General features: G+C 41.9%; 2 protein-coding genes across 2 annotated transcripts; both read left to right on the forward strand.

The window, feature by feature from the left end:
• The first annotated feature begins 2 nt into the window (after positions 1 to 2).
• Positions 3 to 717, forward strand: LOC6553332 (ubiquitin-conjugating enzyme E2-18 kDa). Its single transcript, XM_001979158.3, has one exon. The coding sequence runs from the start codon at positions 178 to 180 to the stop codon at positions 637 to 639; it is 462 nt and encodes a 153-aa protein (XP_001979194.1). The 5' UTR covers positions 3 to 177; the 3' UTR covers positions 640 to 717.
• A 1,971-nt stretch (positions 718 to 2,688) lies between these two features.
• LOC6553331 (esterase B1) lies at positions 2,689 to 8,953 on the forward strand. Its single transcript, XM_001979157.3, has 4 exons — positions 2,689 to 3,135; positions 5,910 to 6,222; positions 6,846 to 7,733; positions 7,937 to 8,953. Exons 1-4 carry the CDS (start codon positions 3,089 to 3,091, stop codon positions 8,411 to 8,413), a joined length of 1,725 nt encoding a protein of 574 aa, XP_001979193.1. The 5' UTR covers positions 2,689 to 3,088; the 3' UTR covers positions 8,414 to 8,953.
• The last annotated feature ends 8,532 nt before the right edge of the window (positions 8,954 to 17,485 follow it).

Below are 17,485 nucleotides of genomic sequence, written 5' to 3' on the forward strand. Positions count from 1 at the left end.
TACTAAGCCTACATATGTATACATTTGTAAGCCGCAGTTCGACAAGCCCGTTTGACTTTACTGTCAAGCCTTTATTAAAGCAATAGGAAAATTAGGTTTTTAGACATTTATAAATTGACAAGTTTTTTCCGAGATCTAGGGAAAACAAAGGAAAGGAACTCTGATCCCGTTGATAGAATGGCTGCCACTCGTCGTCTGACACGGGAACTCTCCGACCTGGTTGAGGCCAAGATGAGCACTCTGCGCAACATCGAGAGTAGCGACGAGTCCCTGTTGATGTGGACGGGACTTTTGGTTCCGGAAAAGGCGCCCTACAATAAGGGCGCCTTCCGCATCGAAATCAACTTCCCGCCGCAGTATCCCTTCATGCCCCCGAAAATCCTTTTCAAGACGAAAATCTATCACCCCAACGTGGATGAGAAGGGGGAGGTCTGCCTGCCTATCATCAGCACAGACAACTGGAAGCCCACCACGCGCACCGAGCAGGTGCTCCAGGCCCTGGTAGCTATCGTCCACAACCCGGAGCCGGAACATCCGCTTCGTTCTGACCTGGCTGAGGAGTTCGTTAAGGAGCACAAGAAGTTCATGAAGACGGCCGAAGAGTTCACCAAGAAGAATGCTGAGAAGCGACCGGAGTAAGGTCAGCCGCAGTTCACATTATTTGTATATCAAAATTATATATAGTTTGGGCCATGAATTAAAACTTGTCAGACATAAGTTGTCCTATTTTGAATGTTTGCTAGGACAAATATTGGGCGTACCAAATGGACAGCGGTAACTCGGCGGTGTGTCGACATAAATTGGCAAGAAAAATAGTAAAATTAAATAACTGACTGATGCTTGCGGTTGGTGAGTGTTAAAAGTTGTTTGGCATATAGCCACATTTGTCCACAATTGTCCAAGTTATATCTACGAACTGCACTCATTGTTTTAAAATGTTGTATACTACTTACCTCTATACCTACTATACGACGTAAAATTAGTTATAATTTATTACATTTCGTAATTAAAGTACAAGCTACCCGTTTTTTCACAAAAGTGAAAAATAGATTTTAGCTGCTTTTAAACAAGCAAGCACAACAAGCATTGTTGCATACATAAAGTTGCATTAAAATTGTTTTACCTTATTAAAGAAGGTACACATAGCGCTCAAGACCTATTTCATTATGTGGTTTTTGTCTTCCCAATCTAAAATAAACAGAGTCGCCCTATAAATCAGAAGTAATACATATCATTAATGGGCCTATGTAAGTTGAACTGCACTGGTCCACCTGCTTATTGCGTAGTGTTTTTGCCAGAACTGAACTGTCTAAGGGAATATCTGTTGTCTGTACAAACTACAGAAATTAGATTCAAGCCTGCTGGAGATGATGTGATCTCAATAAATAAACCGTCAAATAGGTTCAAAGCGGCGTCAGCAGTAGGCAATTGCTCGCTGAGTTTAATTGACCAATTACGTTGGGAACAAAATTTGTCATATAAAACTGTAAAGCGATTTCTGCCGAGCACAGTTAAAAGCCAGCCTTATTGACTTATCACATGGAAATTAACCTGATATAAACACGTCAGTTTGCCTGGCTTAGTGGGGGAAATTGCGGGGAAGTCGATATAATGTTCTATAATTACACGAACTATATGGTGTTACTGGTTCTTCCTCATGGGGAAACGAACACAATTACCTGGGAGTACATTTTTGATGGTCAGCAATGTTTTTATATTGATTTCGTGTAATACCTTTGTTCTATTATTCTAGCCCAGCTACTTTGCTAATTGCACCATATAGATTTATCATGGTCATATCTAAGGGAAATATAAATGTGTTCAACAGCTCAAATTAAATTAACTTAACTGCCTATTAATGCGGAAAACTGGTAATAATGTATAAATACATTAAATACAAATAAGTGCATTTAGTAAATTTGTTTAGGTAAGGTTATCTTAGGTAATGACCTGTATTTTTGAAGATGGTATATATATATTTACATGTTCTTAATTATATTAGAAAAACAAATATGCTAAGAATCAGGAAACACGAAGAAGCTTCAAACTCTATTTGAAAACCAGTAAATAAATACTTAGTTTCACAAGACATACAAAGCAATGTATAATATTTTGTTGTCTTTAGAAAGCGGTGCAGCATAAATGAAATATTCCTTTACAATGAGCTTTCCCTCAGCGATACCACAAAAAAGGTTACCAAATAACAATCAGTAAATGTAAATATTTAGTTTTAAGTTTATAGGAATCGTGACAACATTTTATTGAGTTAGGCTTCAACTATTGTAATCACTTTTGCATAAGCAGTTAGGGCAGGTCCGCCCAAGAACAGCAATATAATTAATAACAACCGCGGGGGGCTGAGGGCCGACTGGCGGGGCTTGCTATAAACAATAAACAAAGCGGCAGCAACAAAAACGATAACGCCCAAACAAAACAACGGCGCCCAGAACAGCCAGCAAGCGACTCAGTCGAGCAGACCGAGTGCCCCAAGGCATTTGTTTGAGTGCACAGCGCACACAGACGCGCGGCCAGCTAGCGCTAGAATATCACTCATTCGCCCCCGTGGCCAGTGCGGAATGGGCAAACGAGTGGAAAAATCATCACCGACGCGCTGTGTGTGCTTCTGTATGCGTGGCGAACGTCGGCGGGCACTAAACTTAGCCGGCGCTTACTTTAAATGCTCAGTTGCCGAGCGGACCCTGAGTAAAGCGCAACGCCAGCCTCAGATTCTCGGGCTTGAAGTCAGTGGCAGTGGCAGTCGTTCCGTTCCGTTCCGCGACTCAGTGCCTACTTTCAATTACTCCGCATCTAAAATCAGAGCAACAAGTGATGTGACATTGGGCGTTTGAAGCGAATACCGAATAGGAACCTTAAGTAATTCCGCGAAATATAAAAAGCTTACAAATCGAAAGTTAAGTTCCCGTTACGCATTCGCCCCGTTGTCCAGCTGGGATTTCATACAGTTGGCGCTCTCGTTTATTTTCACTGGGATTTCGAGCGGCTTGCCAATTGTGTTTTGTGTACTTAATAGTTTCGCCTATATCCGGAAGGGAATTGATTGCGGCCAGCGGCGTGAGACCACAGCAAGATGTCATTCGATATAGCCGTGGCCGATCAGATGCGCATTGCACTGAAGTAAGTCCCATAATTCAGCTACAGCCATATTCAATTGCCATGCATATTTTGACATCTTATGCATATATTTATACTTATTTAAAATGAATGTTACAGCTTTGAGCATGACGTGATTAATTCCAAGTAAACATTTTTCAATTACGCATCAACATACAATTTTATCAAGTACTGTACCATTTGGTTATTGTTTTTAAAATTGCTATTTGTCAGAAGCCCGCATTCCGCTGCACTAGAGTCTAGTAAATCCATCAATCAGTAAGGTCAATTGGGTTCCACGCTTTTTAGTACCATAACCACCCGGTTGCCGTGACCATACGAGTCCCAAGTTGAGAGGCCCTGATAAGAGAAGTCCGGCCCGCCAAGCCTCATTTCTTATCAATTATTTTCTGAAGCAAAGGCCCGAATCCGGTTCACCGTTTGGGTCTTATTAATAGTCATAAAGCCACCGATAATGTCTCGATTAGCATCCGCATCATCGGCATTGGCGATAACCAAGTCAAATCGTCATCAAAACGAAGTCTCGCCAAATTTAGCATTCAAACTCAAATATCAAATGATTACCAGACGTCTGGTGTGAACCTTGTACCTCCCGAGCATTACACACCAGTTTTGAAAATCAGTATCAGGGCGCTTGAGTGCGAAAAAGTTCAAGCGAATTATGTAGAAGCTAGTCACACACAGTTGATAACGCGTAACTTATTACTGTTACTCCTGTTTGAGCCAATTATCAATTATCGATAGCGGCCAATAGGCTGATAAGATTTTAAACTGCCCAAGCTTAACATGGTGCGTCAGAAAGAGCAACATTTCGCGATCCCCTGATTTAAGTCCTATCAGCTGAGTTCTTTGCAAAAGTATAAATCTGTCTGGTGACAAGCGAAAAATTATTTAACAAAAATCACGTTTGGCAAATGCCAAGGCAATTACAACAAGTTGCAGCTATAGCAGAAAAGTTTTAGCTTATAGGTAAAAACTTGGTTAAAAGCAAAGAAGCCGAGGAAAAATAGCAGTTAAAAAGTTAAACGAAGAAGTCAGGCAAGGTAAACAAGAAGTGAAGAAGTTCAATGGACGAATGCAAAATCTTCGACTCTTGAACAAGAAACTTGAGCTCTTGCTGCGGACACTAAAAAAACCTTTTCTTGTTTTAAATGGCCTAGTGCTTTTTTTTAAATCTCTGTTTAAACGAACCCACACAACTTTTATTTATACCAACTATTTTAAAACCAGCCAGCATTTCTAAAGATTACGATTACTCAACCAGAAATTGTTGTACACATTTCTTTGCCCTTAGTAAAATACCTAAATTGTTTTTAAAATGAAATGCGACTAGAAAAGCTAATCAAATTAGTTTGTTCAAAAATCAAGGGCCGTATAACCTTCTGGCTCGCCTTACGCACGAATGCTTGAATTTGATAGATGTGAAATGCGGAATATCATACTTCCTTTATTTTTCTGCTCGATAGAAAATAATATTGAATACAGAATGCACTCTAGCAAAATGCCATTGACCCGCATGCAATGCTCTGATGCATGGCAATATTGATTGAATTTCCGAAATTTTCCACTTTCATTTCCATTTTACATCCTGCCATACGTATTTAAACTCGTAAATATTTTGAGTTGCACGTCGCACAGTTCATTTTTCTAAAAATACAGAAAACCCGGACACACAGGCCAATGTGTTTGAAATGGAATCGAATTTGAATTCATCCTTAAATATTTATACCTGGACCATTAATCCATTTAATTCCATTTAATTCTATCTAATGGGGACACACATAAGACACAAGTTGTCGGCCGAAATACTAGTTATGCGATGATTGGATCTTAGGGCTCGGCCTCGACTGGCGGTTGTAATTAGCACTCGATCTCTAACAGATCGCACTGATTGCATCTCAGAAAAGATTTCTACTGGAATTTCCACAAGGCTGTGGCTTCAAAAGCGCCAGAAGTAGACGCCGGGCAGCTGTTAATTAATCGGTGTAGTAATAAACACTTGTAGACCCGTTTGCGCTCATGATTTGCGAGCATCGTACTTGACTTTTGTCTGCTGGGCTGGGCATTCCGTCTTCTTCTATTTTATACGGGTTTAGACATTTATGATTCCATCTTCTTTGTGGCGGCGTATGGCGATCTGTTGTGGATCGGCTCACGCGTCGTTTAAAGAGCACGTTCCTAAATGAAAACGCACTTGAAATTCAAATGGGCCGCGCCTCCATCGGTATAGGGTGTTTCAGATATGCGCAGTGTACACATTCAAATTCAATTCAATTCAGGCAGTCTGCCTCTTTTAAGAACAAATATTGCTTCTCGATTTTCCGGAAATAAAACTGCGGTTTTTCAATTTTATCAAATGGTTAGGATTAGGCAAAGTCAAAAGTTTCCTAACAGCTGACAGTAGAAAGTTCAGTGCTTCACTACATATCATCACAAAGGCTTTCCAATATAATTTATTTGAGTGAAAATATACTTTTTAAATAATAGGTATTTTTTAAAGAACTTAACTGCACTGTGAAGGTTATTAATAATTTCACTTCGCCATAACTCGCTTGCGCTTACAGGGCATCAGCCACCTCATCACTTCTCACACTCATTTAATTGGCTATTTATAGTTGATTTTGTTTACGCGCTAATTGAAAATTCACAAAACAAAAAAAAACCCTGCGACAAGCATTTGTTTACAAACAAAACTGAAAGCGAACTGCCAAACACTCCGAGCAAAGTGCCTCCTTTGATTAGGTTCCTGTTCATTTACTCACATTTCGTCCTTGCAGCTACGTCAAGTTCAAGACGAACCAGCAGCGCCTGCGCAGCAATGACAAGGTCATCGCCGACACGGTCTACGGAAAGGTGAAGGGGGTGAAGTGGCAGTCCATCTACGGGAACAACTACTACAGCTTCGAGGGCATTCCGTTCGCCAAGCCGCCGGTGGGCGAGCTCCGCTTCAAGGCGCCCGTGGAGCCCGAGCACTGGTCAGAGGTCAAGCGGTGCACCCACGTTCGCGCCAAGCCCTGCCAGGTCAACATCGTGCTGAAGCAGGTGCAAGGCAGCGAGGACTGCCTGTACCTCAATGTCTACACCAGGGAGGTGAGTCGAAGATCTGCAAAACGAGTGCAAAAGGAAGTTCTGGTGTATTGCTCGTTAAAAACAATATATTCTTGACTACCTTTTCACTTAAAACAAATTAAGTATTTCACTATTTGCCACACATTATATTTTAATCCCTAATCTTTAATGTTGGGACAAAGAATAAATATTTCGAAATATATTTAAACCTTAAACGTTGCTGGTTTGCCCTGGGAAACTAAGAACAAGCCTAAACTTAAAACTTGAAGCATAGCTGAAATGGATTAGTAAATAATTAAGGAATTAAAATAATTAAAATAATTAAATCAAAGTAAATGACACAGTATTAATGACAATTAAGCAGCGATTTACATTATACGTTACTTTGTGTTGGAAACAAAATGAATTCATAAGGTTCGAGTTATAATATGTTAGCTGAATTAAAAAATAACCAGAGCCGTGCCAGAAAAGTGTCCAAATCACATTTGATAACGCATGTTCTTAAGATTTACGACATTTTAATACACCTTTCTTATCTTCAGATAATGAATTACTATATTCGGTTCTAAGAGTTTAGTTTTATACCTTAACTTATACATTTTCCTGGTATATATGGTACTATCGTTTATTTATTTTTCTTAAAGTTACATCCACACAGACCTTTGCCGGTTCTGGTTTGGATCTACGGCGGTGGTTTCCAAATGGGCGAAGCCTCGCGGGATCTGTATAGCCCGGACTACATAATGATGGAACATGTCGTTCTGGTCGTAATATCCTATCGCCTGGGACCCCTGGGATTCCTTAGTTTGGAGGACGAAGACCTGGATGTTCCCGGAAACGCTGGTCTAAAGGATCAGGTCATGGCCCTGCGTTGGGTTAAACGGAACTGCCAGTTCTTTGGTGGCGATCCCGATAATATAACCGTTTTCGGTGAGAGTGCTGGCGGAGCATCCACGCATTACATGATGCTGACGGATCAGACAAGAGGACTATTCCACAAGACTGTTATTATGTCGGGATCTGCACTGGCGCCCTGGGCTCAAACCCCGGCCCATATAAACTGGCCCTATCGCCTGGCCCAGGCCACTGGCTACACGGGAGAGGCTAACGATCGGGATATATTTGCCCATCTCAAGAAGTGCAAGGCCAGTAGCATGTTGAAGGTGGCCGAAGATATCATTACCATGGAGGAGCGTCACCAGCGGTTGACCATGTTCAGCTTTGGACCCACCATCGAACCCTACGTGACCCCGCACTGTGTGATTCCTAAGTCGCCACTGGAGATGATGCGGGACTGTTGGGGCAACAGCATTCCCATGGTCATCGGAGGAAACTCCTTCGAAGGTCTGCTCATGTTTCCCGAGGTGAACAAGTGGCCGGAACTGCTTTGCCAGCTGGGTGACTGCGAGAACCTGGCGCCCATAGATGCCCACGTAGATGAGCAGCAAAGAAAAGCCTTTGGAAAGAAAGTGCGGGAGCTATATTTTGGCGATAGGACTCCTGGTAGGAAGACCATATTGGAGTACAGCGATGTAAGTTTTGATGTGTAAATTAAATGTCTGTTTTAAGCTTGAAGATTAAGATGCATTGCAGCTTTTGGAAAATGTATTCCTAACCAGTACATACAGGTTAACCTGTACTTACTCAGAACTAAAAGCTTATGACAGTCGATGCTTTGATAATTTAATCGTTGAAAAATCGTTTAAAACTAAAATATAAATACCTCATTTTGCAGCTCTTCTCGTACAAATATTTCTGGCACGGCATCCATAGGACTTTGCTCTCGCGTGCGCACCACGCCCCATTGGCCCCAACATTCCTGTACCGCTTCGACTTCGACTCAAAGCACTTCAATATCATGCGAATTATCACCTGTGGTCGCAAGGTGCGCGGCACCTGTCACGCGGATGATCTATCGTACTTGTTCTACAATGCGGCTGCCAAGAAGCTGAAGCGCCGCACAGCCGAGTTCAAGACCATAAAGCGTTTGGTTTCCATGATCGTTCACTTCGCCATTTCCGGGGATCCCAACATCCCAATGGTCTGTCAGGATGAGAAGGAACAGCCGCGGGGCGCGTGGCTGCCCATTTCCAAGGACGATGGGGTTTTCCAGTGCCTGAATATATCGCACGATGTGCATGTGATTGATTTACCAGAAGCCGAGAAGCTGAGACTTTGGGACGGCATCTACGACAGGCATCTCCTGTACTGAAGGCCCACCCACAGACCTCCCCCAACTCTCCCCATTGCAAATCCATTTATCCATAGCAATATAGCATAAGGTTTAGATATAGCTCCTTAAGTGGCCCTGGGGTGGCCTTAAACGCACATCAAATGTACACATGTAAATAGCGATTTTTAGAAGCTTCGCAGTAAGAGCAATTACAAAAATCTATACACAAACATGAGTGGGTAAATATTTTGTTTGCTTGAAACTTGGCCATCTAGCTTTAGGGGCGGAGCGGAATTATTTTTGCTTGCGTGATGGGAGTACTCTGTAAGCCAAAAAGTGATACCTTCATCTCAGAAATCAAACTAATTCTAATGCACTTTTCTGCCTAGGTTGTTATTATGTCGTAGAACAATATTATGTTTTTGTTCATATACTTGAGGTTTTATTATGTATATTTAGAAAGCTTAAACTAATTTTAGTATGCTTTTACAATATTGCAATATTAAATACCACTCTCCGAATTGTAATTCAATTCATCCATCCGTTTATTAATAAATCTGTTTAAATTTCCAATTTAAATTTTGGTTGGTCTATAAGCTCCATCGATTCAATAGGATGTAGCTCTTTCAAATTACATATATTTTTAAACATAACAAAAAAATGAACATTACCCCGTTTGAATGTTATACTTTGTGGTTGAGAATTCAGGAAAAATCAGAGTCGACAGCAAAGGCATTGATCTGATTAGAACTATTATTACGTTGGCTGAGTGACAGAATCACGAGTGCGTTTGCATTGGTTAAGTCCATGCGAAGCCCCCCATAAAGTATGCAGCATGTTATGATATTAAAAATACTTAAGCGCTCAAACATGACAATATTAACACCCGCTCGCCGACAAAGCCGCACACGCATACAGATGAAGGCTGTCAGGTGACAGGACCAAAAGCGCGCGCACACCTGTGCACAAATACATATGCACGCGGCGTATATCGTACTCCTCCCCACCTGTTTTACAACACCACGCTGGGCTTATGTGTATGTGTCTATGGCAACTTCAAAGCGCGCTATAAACACAAGGCACACACACACACACACACACAACAAAGTCGTTAGCCTCTGAACACCGCACACCTGCCCCACGCCACCCACCATTAATTGTAATTAAAAACTTACACGTGCTTCAAATTTACTAAGCTCGGTTGCGTTGACTTCCGTTGACCTTTGCCCAACACCGGGATTTTTTGCCGTTTTGTTTATGCTGTAATACTGTAATTATTATTTACAGGTGCTTAGCAAATTTGCAGGAACTTTCTGTTTTACTCGTTTGTCGGGATTCCTACTCTGGCAGTCAAAGAGATCGGTTGTGTCGCGCGCATGCAAAAGTGATTTATTTTTTGCTTATCGGTGCATTCCCTTTTGTGCTCAAAATAGCACAAATCATTTATTTGGGCGCTGCTTTGAGCGGTGTCGGCAGTTTGACAAAAACAAAAAGTGCATCAGGTGAAGTGCATTCAAACGGTGCTTTCTGCCCTTCGGGCAAGTCATCTACCTCACCCCGCGCAGAACTGCACAAGAGGTAAACAAACTTTGCTTATCAGTAAAACCGAACTGTTTATGCTCTGTTCCGGACATTTGGGCCCGCAAATTATTTGCTGAATATTAAGACAATATAAAAACAATGAATGAAAACAGTTTCGATGACTCTCAGCTTATAAAGAAGCAGATTGATCATGAAAAAATGTTCTCAATAGCTGGAAAATTACCTAGTAAGATTAGAGACGAGTGCCGATCAGAAATTCAACGCATTACATGCAATAAGTCTCAAAGCAGTCCCACCACAACAACAGTGACATTTTCTAGTGCCAGTAGCAGCACCATATACACAATGGCAAATCCCACAATGAGCAGCATCTGTTCTGGTTCAAGTGTAGCAAACCAAGAATGTTCCCAATTGACCAGCCCCGACATTGCAGCAAAAAATCTAAGCGGTGCTGCCAGAAGATTACTGGATGATCAAAATCGGAAAGCAGGCAAGAGAAAAAATGCAAAGCCACTGTCCCCCATCCTTAAACCGAAAAGAGTGAGCAGTACCCAGGGCCCGCACTTGGTCCCCACAATTAACCAGAAGGCAAGCTCTAGTAACAGGTTTGCTATTCTCGACACGGACATCATTACTAATGAAGAAAACGGGGAAGACATGATGTCTGAGGATGCCGATGATGCTAGTGCCCGCATGGACGAATTTCAATCTGCAGAAAACAATACTGCCAATAAATCCCAGGAAACATCTAACGCCAACAATCAACTCAAAGATTTTAAAAAACCACCCCAAATTGTTGTTAATATTAGCAACTTAAATGACCTATTTGAGCTCATACAAGAAAAGGCAAGTCTAGATAACGTCGTAGTCAAAGCTAACCAAGGGGAAACAGTCAGAATATTTCCCAAAGACAGTGACACTTACAGAAAAATTGTTAGCTATATGGATGAAATTGGTATGCAGTTTCACACTTACCAAATGCTGACAGAAAAAGCACACAGAATTGTAGTAAGGGACTTACATCACAGCACACAAAACAAAGATATAACGGCCGATCTGAAATGTTTAGGCTATGAAGTACTTCACATTCACAACCCTAGTTCAAGGGTTAATAAAGATGAAAAACTCAATATTTTTTTCATTAACATTAAGCCCTGCCCTAATATTAATGAAATTTATCACGTGAAGACCCTTTGCCGACAGAAAATACGGATCGAAAGGATGCGAAAGTCTAGTGAAATTGCACAATGTCGACGTTGCCAGGAGTATGGCCATACAGCTAAATACTGCCGCAGACATCCAAATTGTGCCAGGTGTGGTGAAAATCACCAAACCACACAATGTACACGTCCTGTAGATGCTCTGCCCACATGCTATCACTGTTCTCACGATCACATGGCTAGTTATAAAGGTTGCCATAAGTACCAGGAGCTTCTCCGCAGATCTATGGGGCCTGCGAAGAAGGCGAATCACTTAAATAGGCAGAATCATGGGTTCAACCATAGAGATCAGCAACAGTTTCCTTCCGTGCAGATTAATCGCCGTAAGAGTACTAACCAGTCAACTGAAGATCAGCAACCAACACAACAACACCAAAATATGGTACAGCATCAACCATCTATAGGCCCTGGGGTAAATACAAAAGTATCCTATGCCACAGTAGCAAAAGAATACTCTAATACAACTCCCTCCAAGGATGGACCAGCTCAGCGACGTTTATATAACTTACAAACGCAACAGTTATCGCAGCAACAACGACTGAACACTCAGCAAAATAATTCACTTGACGTCCAAGCATTGTTACAACAGCAACAACAACAGTTCCAAGAATGGCAGCAGCAAATGCAACAACAACAACAACATCAGTTTCTTATGTGGTTGCAACAGCAGCAACAAGATCAGCAACATCACAGAAATCAAACCAATCAACGACTTGAAAAGCTCGAAAGAATGGTATTTGAAATAACCACCATGTTAAAGCAAGGAGCTGGGAATGAACATACCTACCAGCTTTCTAACAACGCTCCACACCCACAATGAATCCACTAAAGATTCTTATTTGGAATGCCAACGGCATTTCAAGAAAAGCTAAAGATATTGAGCTTTACGCGCACAATAATAGCGTGGACATTCTTCTTGTGACGGAACTTAGAATTAAAAGAGGGGATACTGTTAAGATATATGGTTATGCTTTCTATCCAGCATTTAGGCCATCGCAAAATAATAATAGCGTTGGTGGAGCAGCCGTGTTCGTTAGGACAACTCTTCGCCATTTCCCGCAAAGGGTCATAGAGACACGCAGCATACAAATGTCTACAGTAAAAGTAGCTACAGGACTGGGTGACGTGCAGTTCGGCGCCATTTACTGTCCTCCCAGTGTTAGTATCGACGAAAGACAATTTACTGACACAATACGCTCTTGCGGCCAACGGTATATGATTGGTGGCGACTGGAACGCCCGACACTGGCTTTGGGGCGACACCTACAATTCACCCCGGGGGCGTGAGCTAGCGGAAGCCATCTCTATCACTGGAGCTAAGATACTTGCAACTGGTTCGCCAACCAGGTATCCTTATGTACCCAGTCATACGCCTTCCTGCATTGACTTCGCGGTGCATCATGGTATACCAGATTCCCTAACAAGTATAACACAAAGTTGGGATCTGGACTCCGATCACTTGCCTTTGATCATCAGTATTGTGACAGATAGTACCCATGTGAATCCAAGTCCACGATTAGTCAACAAGCACACTGACCCGCTCGCTTTTAGTCAACAACTGGAGAGCATGATCCCGTTGAACATCACGCTAAATTCTGGTGAAGAAATTGAAATGGCTGTTGATCACCTTACGCAAAGTATTCACAGGGCTGCGACTGCATCTACGCCTTCTGTTCCTCGGACAGGCACCCCCTATGGAATATCCCTAACAAGAGAGGCTAGAGAGCTCCTGACACAGAAAAGGAGACTCAGAAGGCGAGCAATCCGATCTCAAGATCCCTGGGACCGCATCTTATGGAACCGTGCTGCAAAACAACTACGAAATGTGGTAAGAGACCTTCGAAGTATCTTTTTTGAGCAGAAGCTGGCTTCTATGGACTATACGGTGGATGCTGGGTATTCACTCTGGAAGTCCACCAAATCCCTCAAAAGACAACCGTTCAGACAGGTACCCATTAGATGCCCGGGAGGTGAACTTGCTAAAAACGAGGAGGAACAGGCCAATTCCTTTGCAAATCATTTGGAGACTAGGTTCACCCATTACCAATTCGCTACAATGGAGCAGAATCGAGAGACGCTTGACAGCCTAGAGATACCCCTACAAATGTCGCTACCAATTAAACCAATCAGGGTTGAGGAAATTGCCGAAGTCATTAAATCAATGCCAATAAAGAAGACTCCTGGCATCGACAATGTCTGTAATGCCACGTTAAAAGCGCTACCTCTCCGAGCCATCCTATACATGGCGAAAATATTTAATGCTATATTTAGGGTGCAGTCCTTCCCAAAGCAGTGGAAAATGGCAGCAATTCTCATGATACATAAGCCTGGGAAACCTGAAGAGGATCCGGAATCGTATCGGCCCATAAGTCTGCTGTCTTCGCTATCCAAGATATGGGAAAGGCTGATTGCCAACAGACTAGGTGACTTTATTAAGGAGCGCCGTATCCTCCCAGATCACCAGTTTGGATTTCGACAGGGACACAGCACTGTGGAGCAGGTTCACAGACTGGTTAAGCACATTATTCAGGCGTTTGACGACTTGGAATACTGCAATGCTGTATTTATTGACATGCAGCAAGCATTTGACAGAGTCTGGCATATCGGCCTACTCTGCAAAATAAAAAAGCTGCTTCCAGCACCATACTATGGAGTCCTGAAATCTTACCTGGAAGATAGGAAGTTCATGGTCAGGGTCAGAAGCACCTACTCAACCCCTTGCTACATGAGAGCTGGAGTTCCGCAGGGCAGCGTCCTCGGCCCGCTGCTCTACTCAATATTTACCGCGGATTTGCCTTGCCCAAATATGCACCATATGGAAGCTCCCAGGAAGGCCCTACTCGCCACTTACGCTGACGATATCGCACTGTTATACAGCTCCAGTTCTTGCACTGAGGCAGCACGTGGCCTCCAAGAGTATCTCAATACTTTGGCTGCATGGTGCAAAAGATGGAACTTAAAGGTAAATCCACATAAGACCATCAATCCTTGTTTCACCTTGAAGACTCTCATTAGGCGCACACCACCCATACAATTTGATGGCGTAACCCTAGAACAACCTCTGCAGGCTAAATACCTTGGGATCACCCTTGACAAACGGTTGACCTTTGGCCCACACTTAAAAGCTGCGGCACGGAGATGCGGTCAGAGAATGCAACAACTGCGATGGTTGATCAACAGAAGAAGCACCATGACACTTAGAGCCAAAAGGGCAGTATACGCCCACTGTATAGCCCCGATCTGGCTATATGGAGTGCAGATCTGGGGTATTGCTGCAAAATCGAACTATAAACGCATTGAGGTCTTGCAAAATCGTGCAATGCGTGCCATCACCAACTGCCCATACTATGTACGTAGCTCAACCCTTCATCGGGACCTTAATCTGCATACAGTGGAAGAACAGATCTCAAGGCACACAAGCAGATACAGTGATAGGCTTAAAAGACACCACAGCATGCTAGCAAGACGCCTACTCCCTGCCAGGCCTCTAAGAAGGCTTAAAAGAAAGGGCTTTGCCAAAACAATTGGACAGCTTTAAAGACCCCCTCGACGTTTGAGACTCTGTTGTTAGTCTTCCCACGATAAGTGAGAAGTTTGGTTATATTATTTATATGTTTAATTGCAATGTTATGGTACTAGTACTGCATGTACGGATTCGTCGCTTTATAATAATAAACAAAAAAAACTCGTTTGTCGGGCCGGCTCTTTGGGATGCTTTAATTTTGGGGACGCCACAAAGTATGCAATGATTTCGGTCGGTAAAATGCCTACAAAGATTTTAGGGATTATTTCGTTTCTATGAGCAAACGTGCACAATAGGTCACCAGAAATGTATGAAATGTGTTACAAAAAATAAAGTATATGCTCAATTAATGATTGGAAATTTCAAATAAACGATTTAAGCGTTGTAAAATTGGATTAATGCCCCGAAAATTACAATAAACTGAAGTTCTATTCACAATCCAAATATTACTTTTACATTTATTAGCTTTTTGTAAACCTATTGGCATTCATAAACGGGTTTCTTTCTATTCCATGAGATAACATAGATTAAAATAACTTTCCCCATTCACGCCGCCACAAAGGTCCCTAGAATCGCCAGTATCAATACCATTAAAGACGGTTATTTTTCAAGGAGCTATCCCATTACATTTAGACCCCTCAAGTGAGCCCTAAGTATGTCAAATGGGTTGGTTCGGATTTTTTAAAATCACAGACAATAGTTTGGTGTCACGTGCAGAAGCGATGAAAGGGAATGGTGCGCTGATGGGTCGGGGTAATATTCAACGTCGGGACCAGGACCTCCTCCAATTATCCTTGCACAGCGAAAACAAAAACAAGGGCGCATGTTAAGCAAGCGTTGTAATCAAGTCACGAAATGGCATGGAAAAGTCACGCGAACTGCCGGAAAATTATGACTTTGCGGGCGAAAAGGGGACACTGATGAGAGGGCGTGGCAGAGGGTCCACTTTGATTTGATTCGCGTTTGAAAAATTCATGAGGCAATTGTTGCGCCGCGCGAAATGCTCATGATTATCATGTGCGACTTGAACCGCTGAACTAGAGCGCTGTTTCGCTCAGCTCCTGGACATTTGATATTCCATTAACATTTTCTTGGTCCTGTTTGTGGGGGAAATGCAAGTGAGGAGTTTTCACAAAATGAATACCTAATTCTTTGAACTTGCTGCTTTCGGAAAAACATTTACTCACTGCCCTAAATTCCCGTGCAAAATGATGAGCCATGTAGAAACCACCAAAAGAAACACATTAAAATATTTTCTTTAAAACGTTGCAATATATTAAAGCATTGTGTAATGAGCAGGAATGTTGATGTTGATACGTAAATGTCTTATTATTGAAATTTAAAACTCAAGACTCAGAGTACATTATTTAATAAAATAATCCGGAAATAGTAACCTAATCTGTTTTTTTAATATGTATATTCGGAAAGGCATTGCTTTGTTTTCAATCTCATTGTTTTCCGTGCACTCGCAAAAAAAATATGTAAACAGATAAACAAGGGATAAATTTGGGGGCAACATATGGCGAACGTAAACCCCCGAAAGCAATATTCAGAATGGCGAACTTTTTCTATTACTAATACATTTTCAGTTGCCACTGATTGGAATAATTTTGGTTTAATTAAAATCATTTCAAATCTAACAATGTGCGACAATGTGTCGGTCTGACAATGCCAGAAATAGTCGCTTCTGAGTTGCACAAAAAACGACAACATTATTTAAATTGAATTAAATGAATTAGAGAGCCAGTATATAGCAAAAAACGTGCCGACCCCAGAGCACGCGATCATTCCCAGAGAGGTTTACACAGATACACCCGGAGAATACTTTAATCCACATAGCGAGTATCTATAAAGAAACCGATTCCGATTGAAAAGCTCTGCGAGCGAAAGCGCATGGCAACATAAGCGCCAAAAGTCACGAGAGTTTATAGTACCCCCCGGCCAAGGTTATTTATTTAGCATATCATAAGTATAAACAAATCTCTCGGCTGCTCAAATGAGCATGCACTGAGAAAAACCACCAGCTCTTGGGGGTTCAAATTTTAAAAGATATTAATGTTTTCGATTTAATTCGATTTTAATGGGCAGCCCTGCCTTGAAATCTTTCTGTTTTTGCAACACAACTCTTTCAGGGGATTCCAAAGTGTTCGGCAGAAGTAATGCGATCTTTTTTTCAGTCGATAAAGCACCAAAGCTCCATTAATCCAACCCATAATTTGATTAGGAGTAATCTTCGCTGATTCCAGTCTGCGGCAGTTGCGTGCCCAACATAACTGAAACTAGAACTGACCATAACTAGAGGCAATTACTTGGGGCAGACCAAATCAAATAGCACAATAATGCGAACACAAAATAGTTTGCAAGTTAAGAGCTTTGGAGAGAAAAGCTTTTGAGCAGTGTTTGTATGGGTTGATTTACTGCTTCTTCCTTTCGCTTTTTTACTCCCTTTTGGCAGCAACAGGAGTCAGGTCCTTCAGTCAGCTGTGTTTATCCTGCCTTCCCCTGTTTTGTTTTCGTCACTTGGCTTTGTTTACTCTGCCACCAGGGGCACCAATAAAAACAGGAAAATAAGGACTTCTTCCTAATGAACGACTTTATTCTAGGAAATGTTTCCTTCTGGTGTATATTTTAATTTGAGGAAGGACGACCATTAGGATGAAGTAATCGATTTGACTAGGAAAACAGACCCAAAGATACACAAAGTAGAAAATATAGACCATCAATATTTATTAAATATTAAACAGTATACTAAAACCAACAACCTATTAAGCCTAAGATTTCTTAATAGGCCAAAAAGCGCTCATGGCTTTCTTCCACTAACATTTAA

Source organism: Drosophila erecta, unplaced genomic scaffold, assembly GCF_003286155.1.
Source record: "Drosophila erecta strain 14021-0224.00,06,07 unplaced genomic scaffold, DereRS2 tig00000000-arrow-pilon, whole genome shotgun sequence".
NCBI lineage: Eukaryota > Metazoa > Arthropoda > Insecta > Diptera > Drosophilidae > Drosophila > Drosophila erecta.